We start from the raw sequence: 14,521 nt of genomic DNA on the forward strand, positions 1-14,521 counted from the left end.
CCACTGGTATGGAGCACTGTATCAACTCCCAATACCACCTCCCAGTCATCACGGCCGATGAGAGGGTGAGAGTGCTTGTCCTCCCACACCAGTGTGTCTTTCCCCACCTGTCACAGTAGGGTCACGGAGACACAGTAGTGACTGATTCAGTTCTCCAGATACCTGGCTGTGAACAGAGGAACATAGGTGTCTGTCCTCTATGGTCTTCTCCAACCCAACTCCAAGAGCAGTTTTAAAGCAGGACATTGGCTGACAGGGACACCACCAACTCCCAAACCCTCGCCCCCGTACTCACCAGTAACAGAGCCTCCAGCTGGTTAATGTAGATCTCTTCACTGGCCAGAAACCCAGAGAGAACTAGCTTCCTCATCTCCAGACCCTTCCCTGCTTCCACCTGCAAGAAAGCAAGCCAAAAGCCGGCAGCAGCGGGTGAGAAGAGGCCACAGCTCAAGACACCTATTTTTTCGCTTTTTTTTTTCCTCTCTCTTCTTTTAATCAACATGTTCAAAGGTGATAAAAGTCATATTATTAACATCATTTTTTGTCTTCACACAGAATCCCAGTCTGTAGCCCAAGCTGGTCTGGAACCCATGAACCTCCATGCTCTGACTAATGCCAGATATTATGTTAGATAAATTTTGGAAAACAGCAAAACATAAAAGAAAAAGCAACCACCCATATATTCCTGCTACCATCTCATGTTGTTTCTCTCCCATCCTCTGCCAGCGTTTCTGCTCTCAACCATTTTCTCCTTACTAACTTTGTAATGCTAACTAGGTCAGAAAGGACCCTCTTTACATCTGGTCTAACAGGGAAGAGAGAATAAAGACATTCTTTCATGACTGAGGTTGAGCTTGGTTACGTGGGACAGAACAGCTAAGGACAGACAGGGCCCCCAGAGGAAGTGATATATAAACTGAGACAGGGTTGGAGAGAATGGGGCGGAAATGGGTATGGAAGCCCTGGCCTTGTGGCCACTTGTGCTAAGGTCTTCCTGTCCTAGGGGCTCAACACCATAACAGGTGTCAGCTGTGGGCCACCCACGCTTACCTCAGCCATTCCTCATGGTGTAAGGCACAGACTCATGCTAGGTTTCCCTCCCTCCTGAATTCCTGTTCCCCGGTGGTGGAGATCACGCCCTGTTTAAGCCTGGATGCCACCAACTGGCACAGTGGCATAGAGAAAGGCATTAAAATTTTACCTTCAGTGAAAAGCATGTAATTTTCACCAGGCAGGAAAATTTATTTTATTCAAGCTTTATTTGTGGCTGTTCATCAGTCCTCCTCCCTCCCCTTGACTATCTGCAGGATTGGTTCCTCCCACCTAAGGTCTCTGAACCAACCTCTGAATCCTCCCTCTCCCCTGCAGTAAAATCAATCTTCCAAGAACACCTTCTGGTCAAGGACTTAATATAAATACTGTAAAATTCAATTAGGAAAGATAGGTTCACTTATCTATTTATTCAACAAATATTTACTGAATGCTCAGCAGCCCCTATGGCTACAACAGGAAGCAAGCAGTCACAGGCATCACCTGGTTTATAATCTAGTAGGACACAAAAACACTGAAACAGACAAAGATAAATAAATAAGGAGGGCCAGAAGCTGTAACTTGGGCTGTAGCATATCTTACTTAAATACCTGTAATGGCCTCAGGCCCCTCCCTACCTCCCAATCTCACCCAGGGCCAAGGCCCAGCCATTTCTGCCTTTCTAACAAAGGGAGTCATACTCAGCCCTGAAGCTGGGCTCTCCTGTTAACGCTGCCTTCCTAGCTCTTCCCTAGGCTAAGTGACACCTCTTCTTCACAGGACGGCTGTTCTGTCACTTCTTCCTCTGGCCTTAGCACCTAAGACCCACATGGCCTTAAGGTTACCTGCCTGGCTAGTGGGTCATGTCCCTCAGGCCTTTGCAACAACTGCATTGCGCTCTTCTTCCCCAAGACAAGCCTCAATCCTGGGTCACACCTGCCCTTCACCAGGAAAGGCTTTTTAACTCCTTTCTATACTTGCATACTTGCTTTCCAGCCCTCAGACACCCACACTGAAGTATGTTCTGTATTCTCCCTTATACAACAGAAACAAATGAGACTTACAAGAGGAGAGCTGGGGTCCACCCCAAGTCCTCCAACGCTACCTCATCTTCCTTTTTACCTCTGGGATGATTCCCTCCCTCTCCCACACCCTTCCCAAGCTTGTACTTAGAGACCTGTTATCTCAAGCAGCTCCTCTCTGGGCATCAAATGCATGCACACCCTTAATGTGAGCTAGAGAAGTCTCTCAAGCCACGAGAAAACCCATCCCAGTGTCCCCGAAGACTTTCCGAAGTGAGTATTCTTCACATCTTTTCCTAAGTGGTACAAAAGTCTGAAGGCTGTTGCCCCCAAACTCTGAAATGTTATCTCGCCCTAGCATAAAGACAGTGATCACCCTGTAGAGAGGGCCATGTTACTTTAATGACTAAGGGACTTCTCAGGTATGATGGAATTGGAGGAAATTCCTGGATTACCTAAGTGGGCCCTTAGTAGTCACGTGTAACAATGAGGTGTGTGTGTGTGGGGGGGTAAAGGCTAAATTGCTGGCGTTGAGGCTAGAGAACGGAACCTGCAGCCAAGGGATATAGGATAAAGGTGAAATAAATTTATTTCTTGAGAGCTTCTTCCAGAAGCTCTATAAGAAACTAAATCAGGGTTGTTTCTAGTCATAAGTTTGTGGCAATTTGTTTCGGCAGCATTAGGAAGCCAGTACAAACCCCCACTTTAAGGAAGGACAGAGTTATTTATTGATGGCTTCACAAGTACCAACAAAGTGCTAAGTGCTCTTCCCTGGCATCTCACAATTGGGTAGGTATAATAAACATTAGGGCCCTGAGGCACTGAGGGGTGTAAACGGCCAGCTGCTTGGAGACAGCCCAGCCTCCAACACATCCTGCAGTCCATGGAGGCAGGGCTTCAGCTCTCAAAGTCAGATCCACACTGGCCTGCGAGCTGCCTGCTTCCCAAACCTGACCTGCACTCTGCCTTTCTAGCCGAGCGGGAGGCCACCGCTCCAGTACTGGCCCTCATTCCTCCCATCCAAGGATTCACCTGAGAACCTGGCAAACGCTTTGTAAAGAGGTGGGCTTCACCTCAGTGCCCCTTAGCCTTTGGAGAGCCGGTGACCTGAAGAAGCCCTTCCTCTACTGTGGACTAAGACCCCCGTGCCTTGTAATCCAAAGACCCTTGCCTCATAAGCCTATCCCAAAGGATCTTGTTAAAAGTCAATAATCAGTCATTTCCAAGAGTCTCCACTCTGGGCTATACTCCTAAAATTCAAGCTAGGATGGGGTGTAGGCAGCTGAGAATTTAATGATGTGAAATTATGCTCTGTGAATTTTACTAACAGTAAGCCTGCTGCTCAGCTAGCACTGAAGAGCCTTCCGCCTTTGGACAGGGAGGGCTCTCTCCGGATCATGGGTGTTTCTGCTTTGGGACAATCTGGAGATGGTTGGCCCCGGTTCTGGAGTTATTATTGCCTGGCTGCTGTCCTCTTGCAGCGTACTCAATAAACTTAAAAACAAAACCAAACCTAGAAATGGATGGCTGTTTCCTCAGTCCTTGTGGGAGATCTGTTTGTTTCATAAAACACCAGGGCTCAGAATTCATTTGTTCCTTTTCTACTACACATGCTGGACGGTTGTGGTTGTTCTCGGCATGTTTTCTAGAGGTGCCCACATGCCTCGAACGACCTGGGCAAATGCTCTGCCACGCAGCCAACCTTTCCCCAACACAGAAACACTGTCACCCCCTTCTTTCCAATCACGGCTTATAAATCAGAACCTTCGTGGGCACCTTCATCCCCAGCAATTTACACAAACTGCTAGACTGCAAGTTTGTCATCTTGAGGCCCCTAAATCAACACACCAGGTCACTATGGTAGTATCTATTGATAAGCTGTGGGCAGCTCTGGCCTGGGCTTCCGCAGAGCTTAGGGCTAAATAAAGCCTCCTAAGGTTTGGTTCTAAGCCAAGTCAAGAAACAATCTTTCCATGGCCCTTTATCTTCTCCAAGGCAACAGTGAGGATTAAGCAGGCAGGCCCAGTTCTAGCTGTGCTTAAAGCTAACCGGCGAGGGTCTACGGGCCACACCAGTTTGCAAGGGACACTCAGGATTAGAGTAGATGCCATGTGGGGCTGTACTCACATCAGGGCCTGATGCCCAAGACGAGCCATGGCCTCAGAACAGCTGGGCCCGCTCATACCTAAGACAGAACAGTGCATGGAGTCTCTCCTCCCCCACAAGTACCCTTTCTCTTGGTGGTAGACCTTCACGTTCCACCTTCCTGCTGCCTGAGCTTCAGCCAGATTCATATACTCCATACCCGTTGAAGAAGCTCAGTTGCTCATACCCCATCAGTATAGCCTGGCCACACTGGCATAATAAGTGTTTTCACGACATAGACCAGGCTGGCCTTGAACCCACAGAGATCCTCCTGCCTCTGCCTCTCAAGTACTGGGATTAAAGACATGGCCTACCATTCCTTGGCCAATACAGATTTTAGTACAGTCTTATCCTAAGCTTTATATCAAATCACAGAAATGATATATGAGTCCTGTCCTTCCTCATATACATTAAAACATACACCAAACTATAAAACATATATCAACGTGTCACCTAAAATCATCTCTCAAATCATCCATTATGTGGCCCATGCTTCTGGAAACACCAATGGGGCGATGGGCAACGCCATCACCACAGAGGAGAGACCAGAGTAGTCAAACATGAATACAGGCATTTCAGACAAGCCGTTCTTGTTAAGCACAGGTACCTGAAGAGTTAATATGGAATACAAAAGAGCTTTTTATTCCTGACAAATGAGTTCCTTGAAATAGCAGCATGCTACAAGGCCCCATTTCGTCAGCCCTACCTACCTTTAAATAGAACTGTGTGAAAAATTTTTGGAAAACTATGCCCCGTTTTTACAGATGGGATGTGATGCTGCTATCAGTATCTGCATTATGAGTTTACAGATCGTTAACTCCTCAAAGGAAGCTAGCTGGGTTGTGAGATGTAGCAAGCTCCAGCTATGGCTCTGGAGAAAACTGCCAGCCAGTTTTGCATCTGTCCCCTAAGAAGACAAAGCACCTTGGAAATTACAGTGAAACCAGGATTGATTTATAGGGCTGGCATTTGGGCAAACGCACGGCAACACAACTCCTGTTTAAGGTAAGCACTACTGAAGTAAAGTAATAGCAAAGGGTAAATTGCCTTGGATTCCCACCAGCTGCCATCGAGGAGTGAGCCAAGACCATCTGCAGCCAGGACGGTGCAAGCAAACCGCCCTGGCTCTTTGGTCCCTGCACATGTGAGTGGAAGCGTGTACGTAGTGAGTCCAGTCCTGACTCCATTAAAAATGGTCTCCTCCTCCTCTGAATCCAGGGGCCTTTGTGATTGCTGTTCATCTGTTTCTGAAACAGGGTCTCATTCACAGCCCATACTGACTTGGAGCTCACTATGTATTTCAAGCTGGCCTTGAACTCCTGGTACTCCTCCTGCCTCAGCCTCCTAAAGGGCAGTATTACAGGATTCATCCCCACATCTGGATTCTGGTATTCTATCAGACGCTTCTCACGGCCTGCTTGCTTTCTCGCTCCACTTTTCTGTCTCCTGTGAACTTGATCTTTTACTTGGGACTCTGTGACAAAGGGCCACGCCATGTTTACTTGTCTCCTCAACGCCTCGCTGAGCACTTAAGATCGAACACAACCTGACAACACTTCCATGAACTGATGGGCGTGCTCTCCACTTCTCTGCAACCCTGGGCAATCTGTCTAAGGCCAAGCCTGACAGAGGAAACAGGTGCTGGAGAGGTTATTACAGAGGGCCAAGAAGCTCCTGGGCTGATGCTAACGCCAGAAACACCGAAGCAGAGGAGAGGGGAAGGGAGAGGAGCAGAGGGGGGAAAGGAGAGGAGGGGGGGGGCGGCTCTATTCAGGCATCACAGGGACCTGAGAGGAAGGATGATTTTAGGCACGCTAAGTGCACAGGACCACGTGCCACTTCCTGAGAATCCCTCTAATATGAAACGAGGCCAGGAATCTGGTGTCACTTCTGTGTGTCTCAACAAACTCAGTTGTTCCAAAAGTTCTCACGGGTCCCAGCCATACAGCCGGTACCACTCAGTGGTCAGCAGAGTATGCTGAAGTTATACACCACGACCCAGAAAAAGGATATGCCCAGGATGTAGCAGGAGTGGTGTTAACACCGGTGCTGGCGGGGGGGGGGGGGGGGTGCTGACCATTAACGTGGCCCTGTGTGCATTCTTTCTCCTCTTTCCTGAGGGGGGGGGGGGGGGGAGGACAGGCTCCGGAGGGAAGATCCTTCAGGAACCTCATAGATTGGCCATCCCTTGACTGCTGAACTCCCAGCATGCTCCTTGAATCATAAAGAGACTGGTGGGAAGGCTGGCCACAACGTAAGTACAGAGGAGTCTGTGGGTGCTACGAGGGACGTGATTTACTCTGCTGCTCTAAACAAGCACCAGATTAGAGATGAGGAGCCAGATCCCACTGTAGCTCCCACCCAAGCCTGCAGTCATCTCTCCACCCCAACCCTGCATATTTGCCACCTACCTAACCTAGGTCTGCAGTCTATTTTTAGTCTCCATTAGCTCCTTCTTGGAGCCACACCATGGTGTGTGGGTGGAGCAGGGCTGTGATCATCTTCTTATGGAAAGGGAAGACTCAGACACCTAGCCTGGCAAGGCATCGAACACCACGCCCTCTAGGGCCCATGCAGTCAGGTAGCCTGGCTTTGCAGAGTGCATACTCCTGCCACAGTCTTCAGAGGCCCTCCCTCTAGGCACAGAAAAGAGAAGCGATAGATAGGCCGTGGCTCGAGTTCTTAACGGTGGGTATAGGTTATTTCTCCACACCAGAGCTGGCATTCCCAACAGCCCATTCCCTCCTAACCTGCCTCTCTAGTAGCTCTGCTGCAACTCTACAGACCTGGAACAAGTGGGCTACTCTTGCTTATGCCCGCCTTGGGAAAAATGCTTACCTACCGGACAGCTGTTCCCACCCCCTCTCCAGCTGATTCAGTTATTTTCCTTCAAGAAAGCCCAAGTGACCTCGAATTCTTGATCTTCCTAAAGGTTCACTTGCATAGTCAAGACGCACCAAGTCGCCAGTCTCCTCCTTGGAAAAGAGGTAGTTCCCTTGGCCACACTTCGCAAATGCCCTTATCCTCTGGTTGCCATGGAAACAATGAATTACTGCCCACCAGTTTCAAGTCAGCCAGCTCTTCTGGGGGGCAATAGGCTCACATCAGTGACAGGCCACCAGGTGACTCATGTCACTGCCAACAAGATCCCTTAACACAGCTGACTGAGGGGAAAGCCAACAGTCACTGCCCCTAAGGACAACTGGTGCAGGGCAGGCAGGCACTCACTCCACCTCTCCCTCAAGAACAGCTGCTGAGAGAGCCCAGCCCTCAATCCTCTGGCAGGAACGTACCAGCCCATCTCATGCTGAGTTAGGCTCTTCCACTCAGCCATGAGGCTTGTGCACACATCAGCCATTTCTCTCCAAACACGGCTTCAGCATCAGTCAAGAGCCATCCCTGCCCCCTCCCCACAAGCATCCAGGGCGTGTCACATTCCCACCTTCACGGCCACCAAGAAGGGGGACCCTGAGCCAGGGCTGGTCGGCGTTCCCAGTTCACACTCCTCCAGGAGAAACACATCTTCATCCTCCAGAACCTTGTCCAAAAAGCCTATTGCCTCCTCTTCCTCTTCCATGGCAGCCAGAGCCGCAGAGGGCAAACAGGAAGCAGGGTCCACACAGCGGCAGCAGCAACAGCAGCAGCAACAGCAGCGGCAGCGGCCGCCGCGCGCCCCAGCAGGGAGGCAGGCAGGGGACAGGCGGGCGGGGAAGAGCGCAGGGCAGGCCTACACCAGCATGCTGGCCTCCGCGGAGTCGGTCCTGGCACCTGGCCACCGGCTCGCGATGAAAGGCTCCATTATGAACCTTTTCCTGCTGCCGCTTTCCAGCCGTCCTGCGCGCCGGGCCCGCCTCCCGCGCGTCCCCACCCTGAGAAAGGGGAAGCGGGGCCTCCGGGCAGCCGCTTGCGGGATGAACGCCGTGCAGGGGCGGCAGCCAGCGCCTTCCGCGATCCGTTCCTTCCTCGGCCGCTTCGCTCGCCCCAGGCCTGGTGCCGGGCTGGTGCGGGCGTCCCGGTGCTGCGCTGCCGGCCCCACAGAGCCCGCCCTTTCTGGACCCGGAGGCCCGATTGCTCCAAATGCACAGGAAACGCACGTCTTGACTTGCGAGGTGGAGCTGCTCGTTCCTGCTGTGGTCACCGGGCGGGCGAGCGGCTGGCGGAGGCTTCTGGAGCGAAGGAGGAGGGGGGGAGGAGGCCGCAGACAGGCCGGGCGGGCGCGGGGGGAGGTTTGCTTCCCAGAGACAAGCTTTATTTACAACTTCTCCTCGCCGGAGCCCTCGGGCAAGGGGGTGAGGGGTGCAGGAGAGCGGCTTCCCCGAGAAGCCACCCTTCACCCACTCAGTCCACGTCGCCGTGGAATCGTCACCAGCCAGAGCCCCCTTCGCACCTCGGCCTCAGGCTCCATCCAGCACCTCTGTGGCGGGAAGGCCCACTGCCAGTGAGAAACCGCAGTTGCCATTGCACCACGGTAGAGTGAACAAGGCTTTGTATTTAGTTATACAGGAGGGGACTGGCCTGCCTCATGTCCAGCTGAAGCACAGTGGCAGACGGGGTCCTGAGCATGTGTCACTGGGCACCATGGACCACCTGAGAGCCACATCACGGTCAGGTGCTGCTGGCCAATGCCACTTCCTTGAAGTAGTTTCTGTGAAGTCCTAGGAGAGAAAGCCCGCCTACAAGGCCAGTATGCACAATCTAGGACAGGTAGTATTATCCACCCTGCCCACTCCCAGAGTGCTTCACTCTCACTCTTCCCTCAAGAGTCTTCCATGTTCCAAGGAACTAAATTCATACAGAAGATGAGGCTCATATCCTGGTCCCCTGACCCCGAACCCTAAGTAGACACACACTCATATGGCCATGGGGGAGGAGTCTAGGGCCAGCTGCAGGAACTCTTTTACAACTCAATACTGAAGCCAACTGTAGCATATCTTTAGCACTCATTCAAAGTTCAGGTCCGGCAAGCAGCAAAGTCCTATGTGAACTGAAGAAACTACCTGGGCTCCAGCTAATTAATGTCCCCCCAAAGAAACACAGGCTCAAGTTTGCAAACGTTTCTGCGTTCTTTATGATTTTAGCTTTGTTTTGAAACAGGATCTCTGAATGTAACCAAGATAGACTTGTTTGCTCGTTTTGTTGTTTTTAGATTTATGGTATTGTACATGTATTATTTATGATTGTTTTGCCCCCCACCTCTGTGTGTGTGTGCATCACATGTGTATCTCATGTTTGCATGGATCAGAAGGCATCAGATCCAGTTTAGATCTCCTGTAACTTAGTCATGAAGGTGGTAGGAACTTATTAACCCACGTTCTCTACAAGAATAACAAGTGCTCTTTTGTGGGGGAAGAGAGGGGCTGGGTGTTTGAGACAGGTTTTCTCTGTAGCCCTGGCTGTCCTGGAACACACAGATCTGCCTGCTTCTGCCTCTGCAGTGCTAAGAGATTAAAGGTGTGCACTGCCACCACCTGGCTGCAGCCGGTGTTCTTAACTGCTGAGCAGTCTCTCCAGCTCCCTGCAATTCTTTTTGGGAGAGGGTCTCTCTGTGTGGCCCTAGCCATCCTGGAACCAGCTATGTGGATCAGGCTGGCCTGGAACTCTGAGATCTGCCTGCCTTTGCCTCGTCCTGCGTCACTATGCCCAAGGGAAAATATGAATGCTTAAATAAAATCTCCTGACTTTAAAATGAAAGCAAGTAATTTATATATTTTTTAAAAGCACAACACATTCTGAACCACATCCTTGCTCAGTGCTAGACTTAAGGATGGCCACGCTGCCTGTGCTCAGAGTGAGGCTTAGGGATGGCCACAAACTGCCTTTATTCTTGCAGCTGGTTGTTAGCTGTGGTTATGTGGGAGGAGTTTCCCCTTAGTGTGTGCCCTGTGCTCACACTAAGGATTTGGCAGCTTGGAATAAAATTCAGCTTCATCTACCAGCCTACAACTTTATCTTTGTAAACTTGTATAACAGGTACCACCAACCAGGTGGAACAGTGTCTGAATATGTCCATCAAAACTTCATGTGCTCTTTATGACCAGATGTCTTAGAGTTTTACTGCTGTGAACAGACACCATGACCAATGCAAGTCTTATAAGAGACAACATTTAATTGGAGCTGGCTTACAGGTTCAGAGGTTCAGTCCATTATCATCAAGGTGAGAACATGGCAGCACCCAGGCAGGCATGGTGCAGGAGGAGCTGAGAGTTCTACATTTTCATCTGAAGGATGCTAACAGAATACTGATTTCCAAGCAGCTAGGATGAGGGTCTTATAGCCCACACCCACAGTGACACACCTACTCCAACAAGGCCACACCTTCTAATAGTGCCACACCCTGGGCCAAGCATACACAAACCATCACACGGGCCTTTCACAACATCACCTTCACTTGTCAGTGGCAACCATCTGGCCACAGGACAGAGTCAAACTGTTGAGGCCATTGCCAAAAGTAGGCAAACTATCCCTACTGGGGACATGCCGTGACAACTCCCCTCTACTGTGCACCTTAGCTCAGAAGAAGCACGTAGAAAGCCAGGGGCAGGGTGTGTGTGTTGGGGGGGGGGTACTAAAAGGAACTAGTGGAGTTTCATACCCTACTCCTTAAACCATGTTCTGGAACTCTCAAGTCTGGAGAAGCTCTTACTCCTCTGTCAATAACAGAAAACCTGCCCTCACCAGGTAGGTGCAGGCTCCATCCTGTCACCAAAACTGAAACAGGATGGAGAGAGGTGTGACAGGTTCTCTAAGGCCTGGGCTGGTCAAGGATCTGTCCCACCACCGGGACCCTGCAGCTATCTCCTACCCAGAATCCACTACTTTTTCTCAGTCCGGTTTCGCTCTGGCTCGGTTATAAATAGCCAAGACACGTCTGAAGGGCCCTCTCAAGCCACAATTCCTCATTTGGTTTGGGAGGATAAGGCTGTTCCAGGGTTTGGGAACAGCCAGGGTTGGCACTCCCTAGGGTACAAGGGTGCCAGCTCAGGGCTCTGTGCTTGCTGTAGGTTCTTCTGTCCTCCACCCTGCCAGCTCTGTGTGCACAGCCTGGGGATCCACATGGGTCAGACCAGCAGGCAGCTGAGGACTGTGACCAAGGGACTTTCTGTGAACCCCACAGAAGCTGCTCCCCAAACATCCAAGGTGTCAATGGCCCCACCCACCCCAATTGGTTGGAAATTCCAGTGAGTGGACACAGAAGCCACATCCACTCAGAGGCCCTCAGTCCTCCCTCTGGAGGGGAAGTGACTCACAAATCCCCAGGGTGCTCCCTCCCTTTCCCCCTCAAGACTTCAAGAAGGCCCTGGACCTAGGCTTCCTCCTTATTCTGGCTGGTTCCAGACTCTCCTGTCCAGAGAAATAGCCAGTATGCCATCGCTGTCCTCTGGCCTTTCTCAAATCCCTCAGGCGGCTGGGTACACAGTGGGCTCTGGCTGCTCCTTCCTCCTGCCTCACAGCTCAAGGCTCTGTCCCTCCCACAGCCCTATGCTCCCAGCCTTTGGAAAACTCATCCCATCTTACTGCTCTCCCAATGGCAACCCACTGCCACCTCTAGGTGTGAGACTTGCCCAGGCAGCTGGCTCTCCTCACAGGGAAGTCAGAGCAGCAACCACCCTCAGCTCCTCAAATCCAGACCAGCAAGTCCCTCCTCTTCCCCACCCTAGCTTCCCCTTCCACCAGTGGGTTGTTATCTTGTGGCTCTTTGTGCCCACGGCCCCACACATCCCTTTTACTAAATTATTTGTTTCTTCCATCTTTCTCTTTTTCAAACCACAAACCAAGCAGGCCTTGCAACGTCTCCCACCTATGCAACACCCTGTCTGTCCAACTAACCTGATCACGGGTGTACGCACAATCATTAAGGAGGCCTGGGACGTGTGACCAAACTCCTGCCACTGCTGAACTCTCAATCCACTGAGGTGAGGGATCAAGCAGAAACAGGGTGGGGTGGGCAAAGGCACTCATGCCACGGGAAAACTCCACTGGGGAGTGTCTGCTGATTAAGTCAGTAAGGGGTGAGAGGGTAAAAGAGAGAGAACGCCATGCATGCGTGGGGAGTTAATGACTGCAGGCCCTGAGGTGTGACGGGCGGGCTTCGAGGTAGTGCCTGGAAGCACGGAGGCCTTTCCAGGCAAGGGAGGGTGCCCAAAAGAAAGGTTTTATTTTTCTGGGTTTTGTTTGTTTGTTTGTTTTTGTTTGTCTTTGTTTTTTTGTGGTGGTGGTGCTGAAGCTGGAGAGCAGGGCCTTGCATAAGCTATGTTACATCCCAGCCCTAAAGACAGTTTCTTAAGGAGGCTCAGGAAGCAGGAAGGGGACAGAAGACAAAAGTAGCAGCAGATAAGTATGCAGAGGGCAGCTGAGGCAGGGCCATGACAGACAAGAACCATGAACGTCCTACAGCGTAGGGTACCAATCACAAGTTGTCACACTTACTAGGTCCCAATCTCAAAGCCTGTAGGGCTATCACACACATGCACAGACACACACCAGACACAGAGAGTATATAGCCTTTCCTTACACACACACACACACACACACACACACTCCCTTACCAACTCAATCAACAAGCACTTATCACTTGCCTGCTGTACGCCAGGCATTGTGCTCACATTCAAAATGCAGTCACAAACAGGGGACACTGTCCTTTGTGGAGCTGACAGTCTCAAGAGCAGAACGACCACGTGACTGACTCCCAAGGCCGTGCCAAAGGAAAGGCAGGACTGGGGAGGGGCACACTTTAGAATTATGTTGTTGAGGTATAACTCCAGAAAGAGTAACGTGGAAACAGCTATTGTGATTTTTAAATGTCCACACCCTCTGAGTCAGCAATTCCACCCTAGGGAATTGTCTAAAAAGGCACATCTAGAAGGGTACACAGATATATGTATAAAAATGTTCACTGACGTGAGAAAGCAGAACGGGCTGGAGTTCAAATGCCTGACAGTGAACTGGGATCCGGTGGTACACTGGATTCCAATGGTGGAATAGTACACTAGAAATTCCGGCACTCAGGCAAAGGCAGGAAGATTTTGAGTCCCAGGTCTGCCTGAGTTATAAAGTGGTCTAACTCTAACACACACACACACACACACACACACAGAGAGAGAAAGAGAGAGAGAGAGAGAGACATACACACACACATACACACACACACATACACACACACACACTAAAACAACACAAAGGTCTAACACACACACACACACACACAAACACACACACTAAAGCAACACAAAAGAATGCCTTAATTAGCACTGGAGTTGTAATTCAGTGGCAGAGTATTTACCGAGCATGTGCAAGGCCTGGGTTCAATCACAGCTTTACTCCCCCACCCCCAACCCAACCACCACCAAAAAAGCACTGACAGGGAGAAGGAGCTGGTTAAATGAATTCTGGTTTATCCATGGGATGAATACCACATAGCCACAAAAGGAGTACAGTAGATCTTAATCCCAGATCTACAAGATCTCTCTCAGTCTTTACCGGGTAAAATAACAAGCTAACCAATAGTATGGAATCATTTGAATATGTAGTCTTCATATGGAGAAAGCAGGGAGAAATAAACTCTCAGTAGTTTTCTGTAGGAAGCAAGCTTCCATGATCTACGTGATGTACTTCTCATAAGTGGGAATTTTGAATATGTAATCAGAGAAAATAAAGCTATAAGGAGACGCGTGGAGGCTGGGGTGTAGCTCAGTCACAGACCGAGTGCTTAGCATTCCGGAGGCTGCTTAACCGTGTCCCCTCCCACACAGACACACCGCGCTATGGCGGGAATTCAGAGTGGATCTGGGAGGGCACAAGCAGGTGCGTCTGATGTAACAAATGAGAAGTCACAGGAGGTTCCCTGGAGGACATGACATTAAAATCCAGCCATAGTTGAGCATGGTAATACATGCTGGAGACTCTAGCACTTGGAAGGTTAAGTCAAGAGGGTTATGGGTTCAAAACCAAACTGGGCTACATAGGAAGTCTGGCTCAAGACACCCAGAACTTGGTCTGGGCCTCAGTGGCAGAACACTTCCTCACTAGTCCTTACCTTCAAGTCACAGGAAACAGTGAAGTAAAATAAAAACGAGCTCATTAGTCACACTGGTGGAGGTGGGAGATAGGCAGAAAAGTCATGTGGAGCTAATATTCCAGGTGGAGGTCGGTGGGGAAGCTTTAGAACCTGACAAAGAATCCAGTGATGGAGCCTGGCAGAGTGGGTGCCTGGGGTTTCACCATTATAGCCAAAGCTTAGGTGTGGAAGGATTTCAGGCAAGTCAGAGGACCATTCCTGGGTGTATCCCTCATCTGAGATCATACCACTCATTCTAAAACACGGCTCC

At 50.4% G+C, this 14,521-nt stretch overlaps 1 protein-coding gene across 3 annotated transcripts in view; it reads right to left on the bottom strand.

Moving 5' to 3' along the window:
• Abr (ABR activator of RhoGEF and GTPase) overlaps positions 1-14,521 on the bottom strand; it is a 142,398-nt gene that overhangs the window by 68,700 nt on the left and 59,177 nt on the right. For 2 of the 3 annotated variants that reach the window (XM_021213613.2, XM_021213612.1), the window contains one exon: positions 296-394. In XM_021213613.2, coding sequence (XP_021069272.1) covers positions 296-394 — 99 coding nt within the window. Of the gene's footprint in view, positions 1-295; positions 395-7,638; positions 8,819-14,521 lie in introns of those variants that run through there. The other variant, XM_021213614.2, reaches the window with a different exon arrangement.

This window comes from Mus pahari, chromosome 14 (assembly GCF_900095145.1).
Source record: "Mus pahari chromosome 14, PAHARI_EIJ_v1.1, whole genome shotgun sequence".
Classification (NCBI taxonomy): Eukaryota; Metazoa; Chordata; class Mammalia; order Rodentia; family Muridae; genus Mus; species Mus pahari.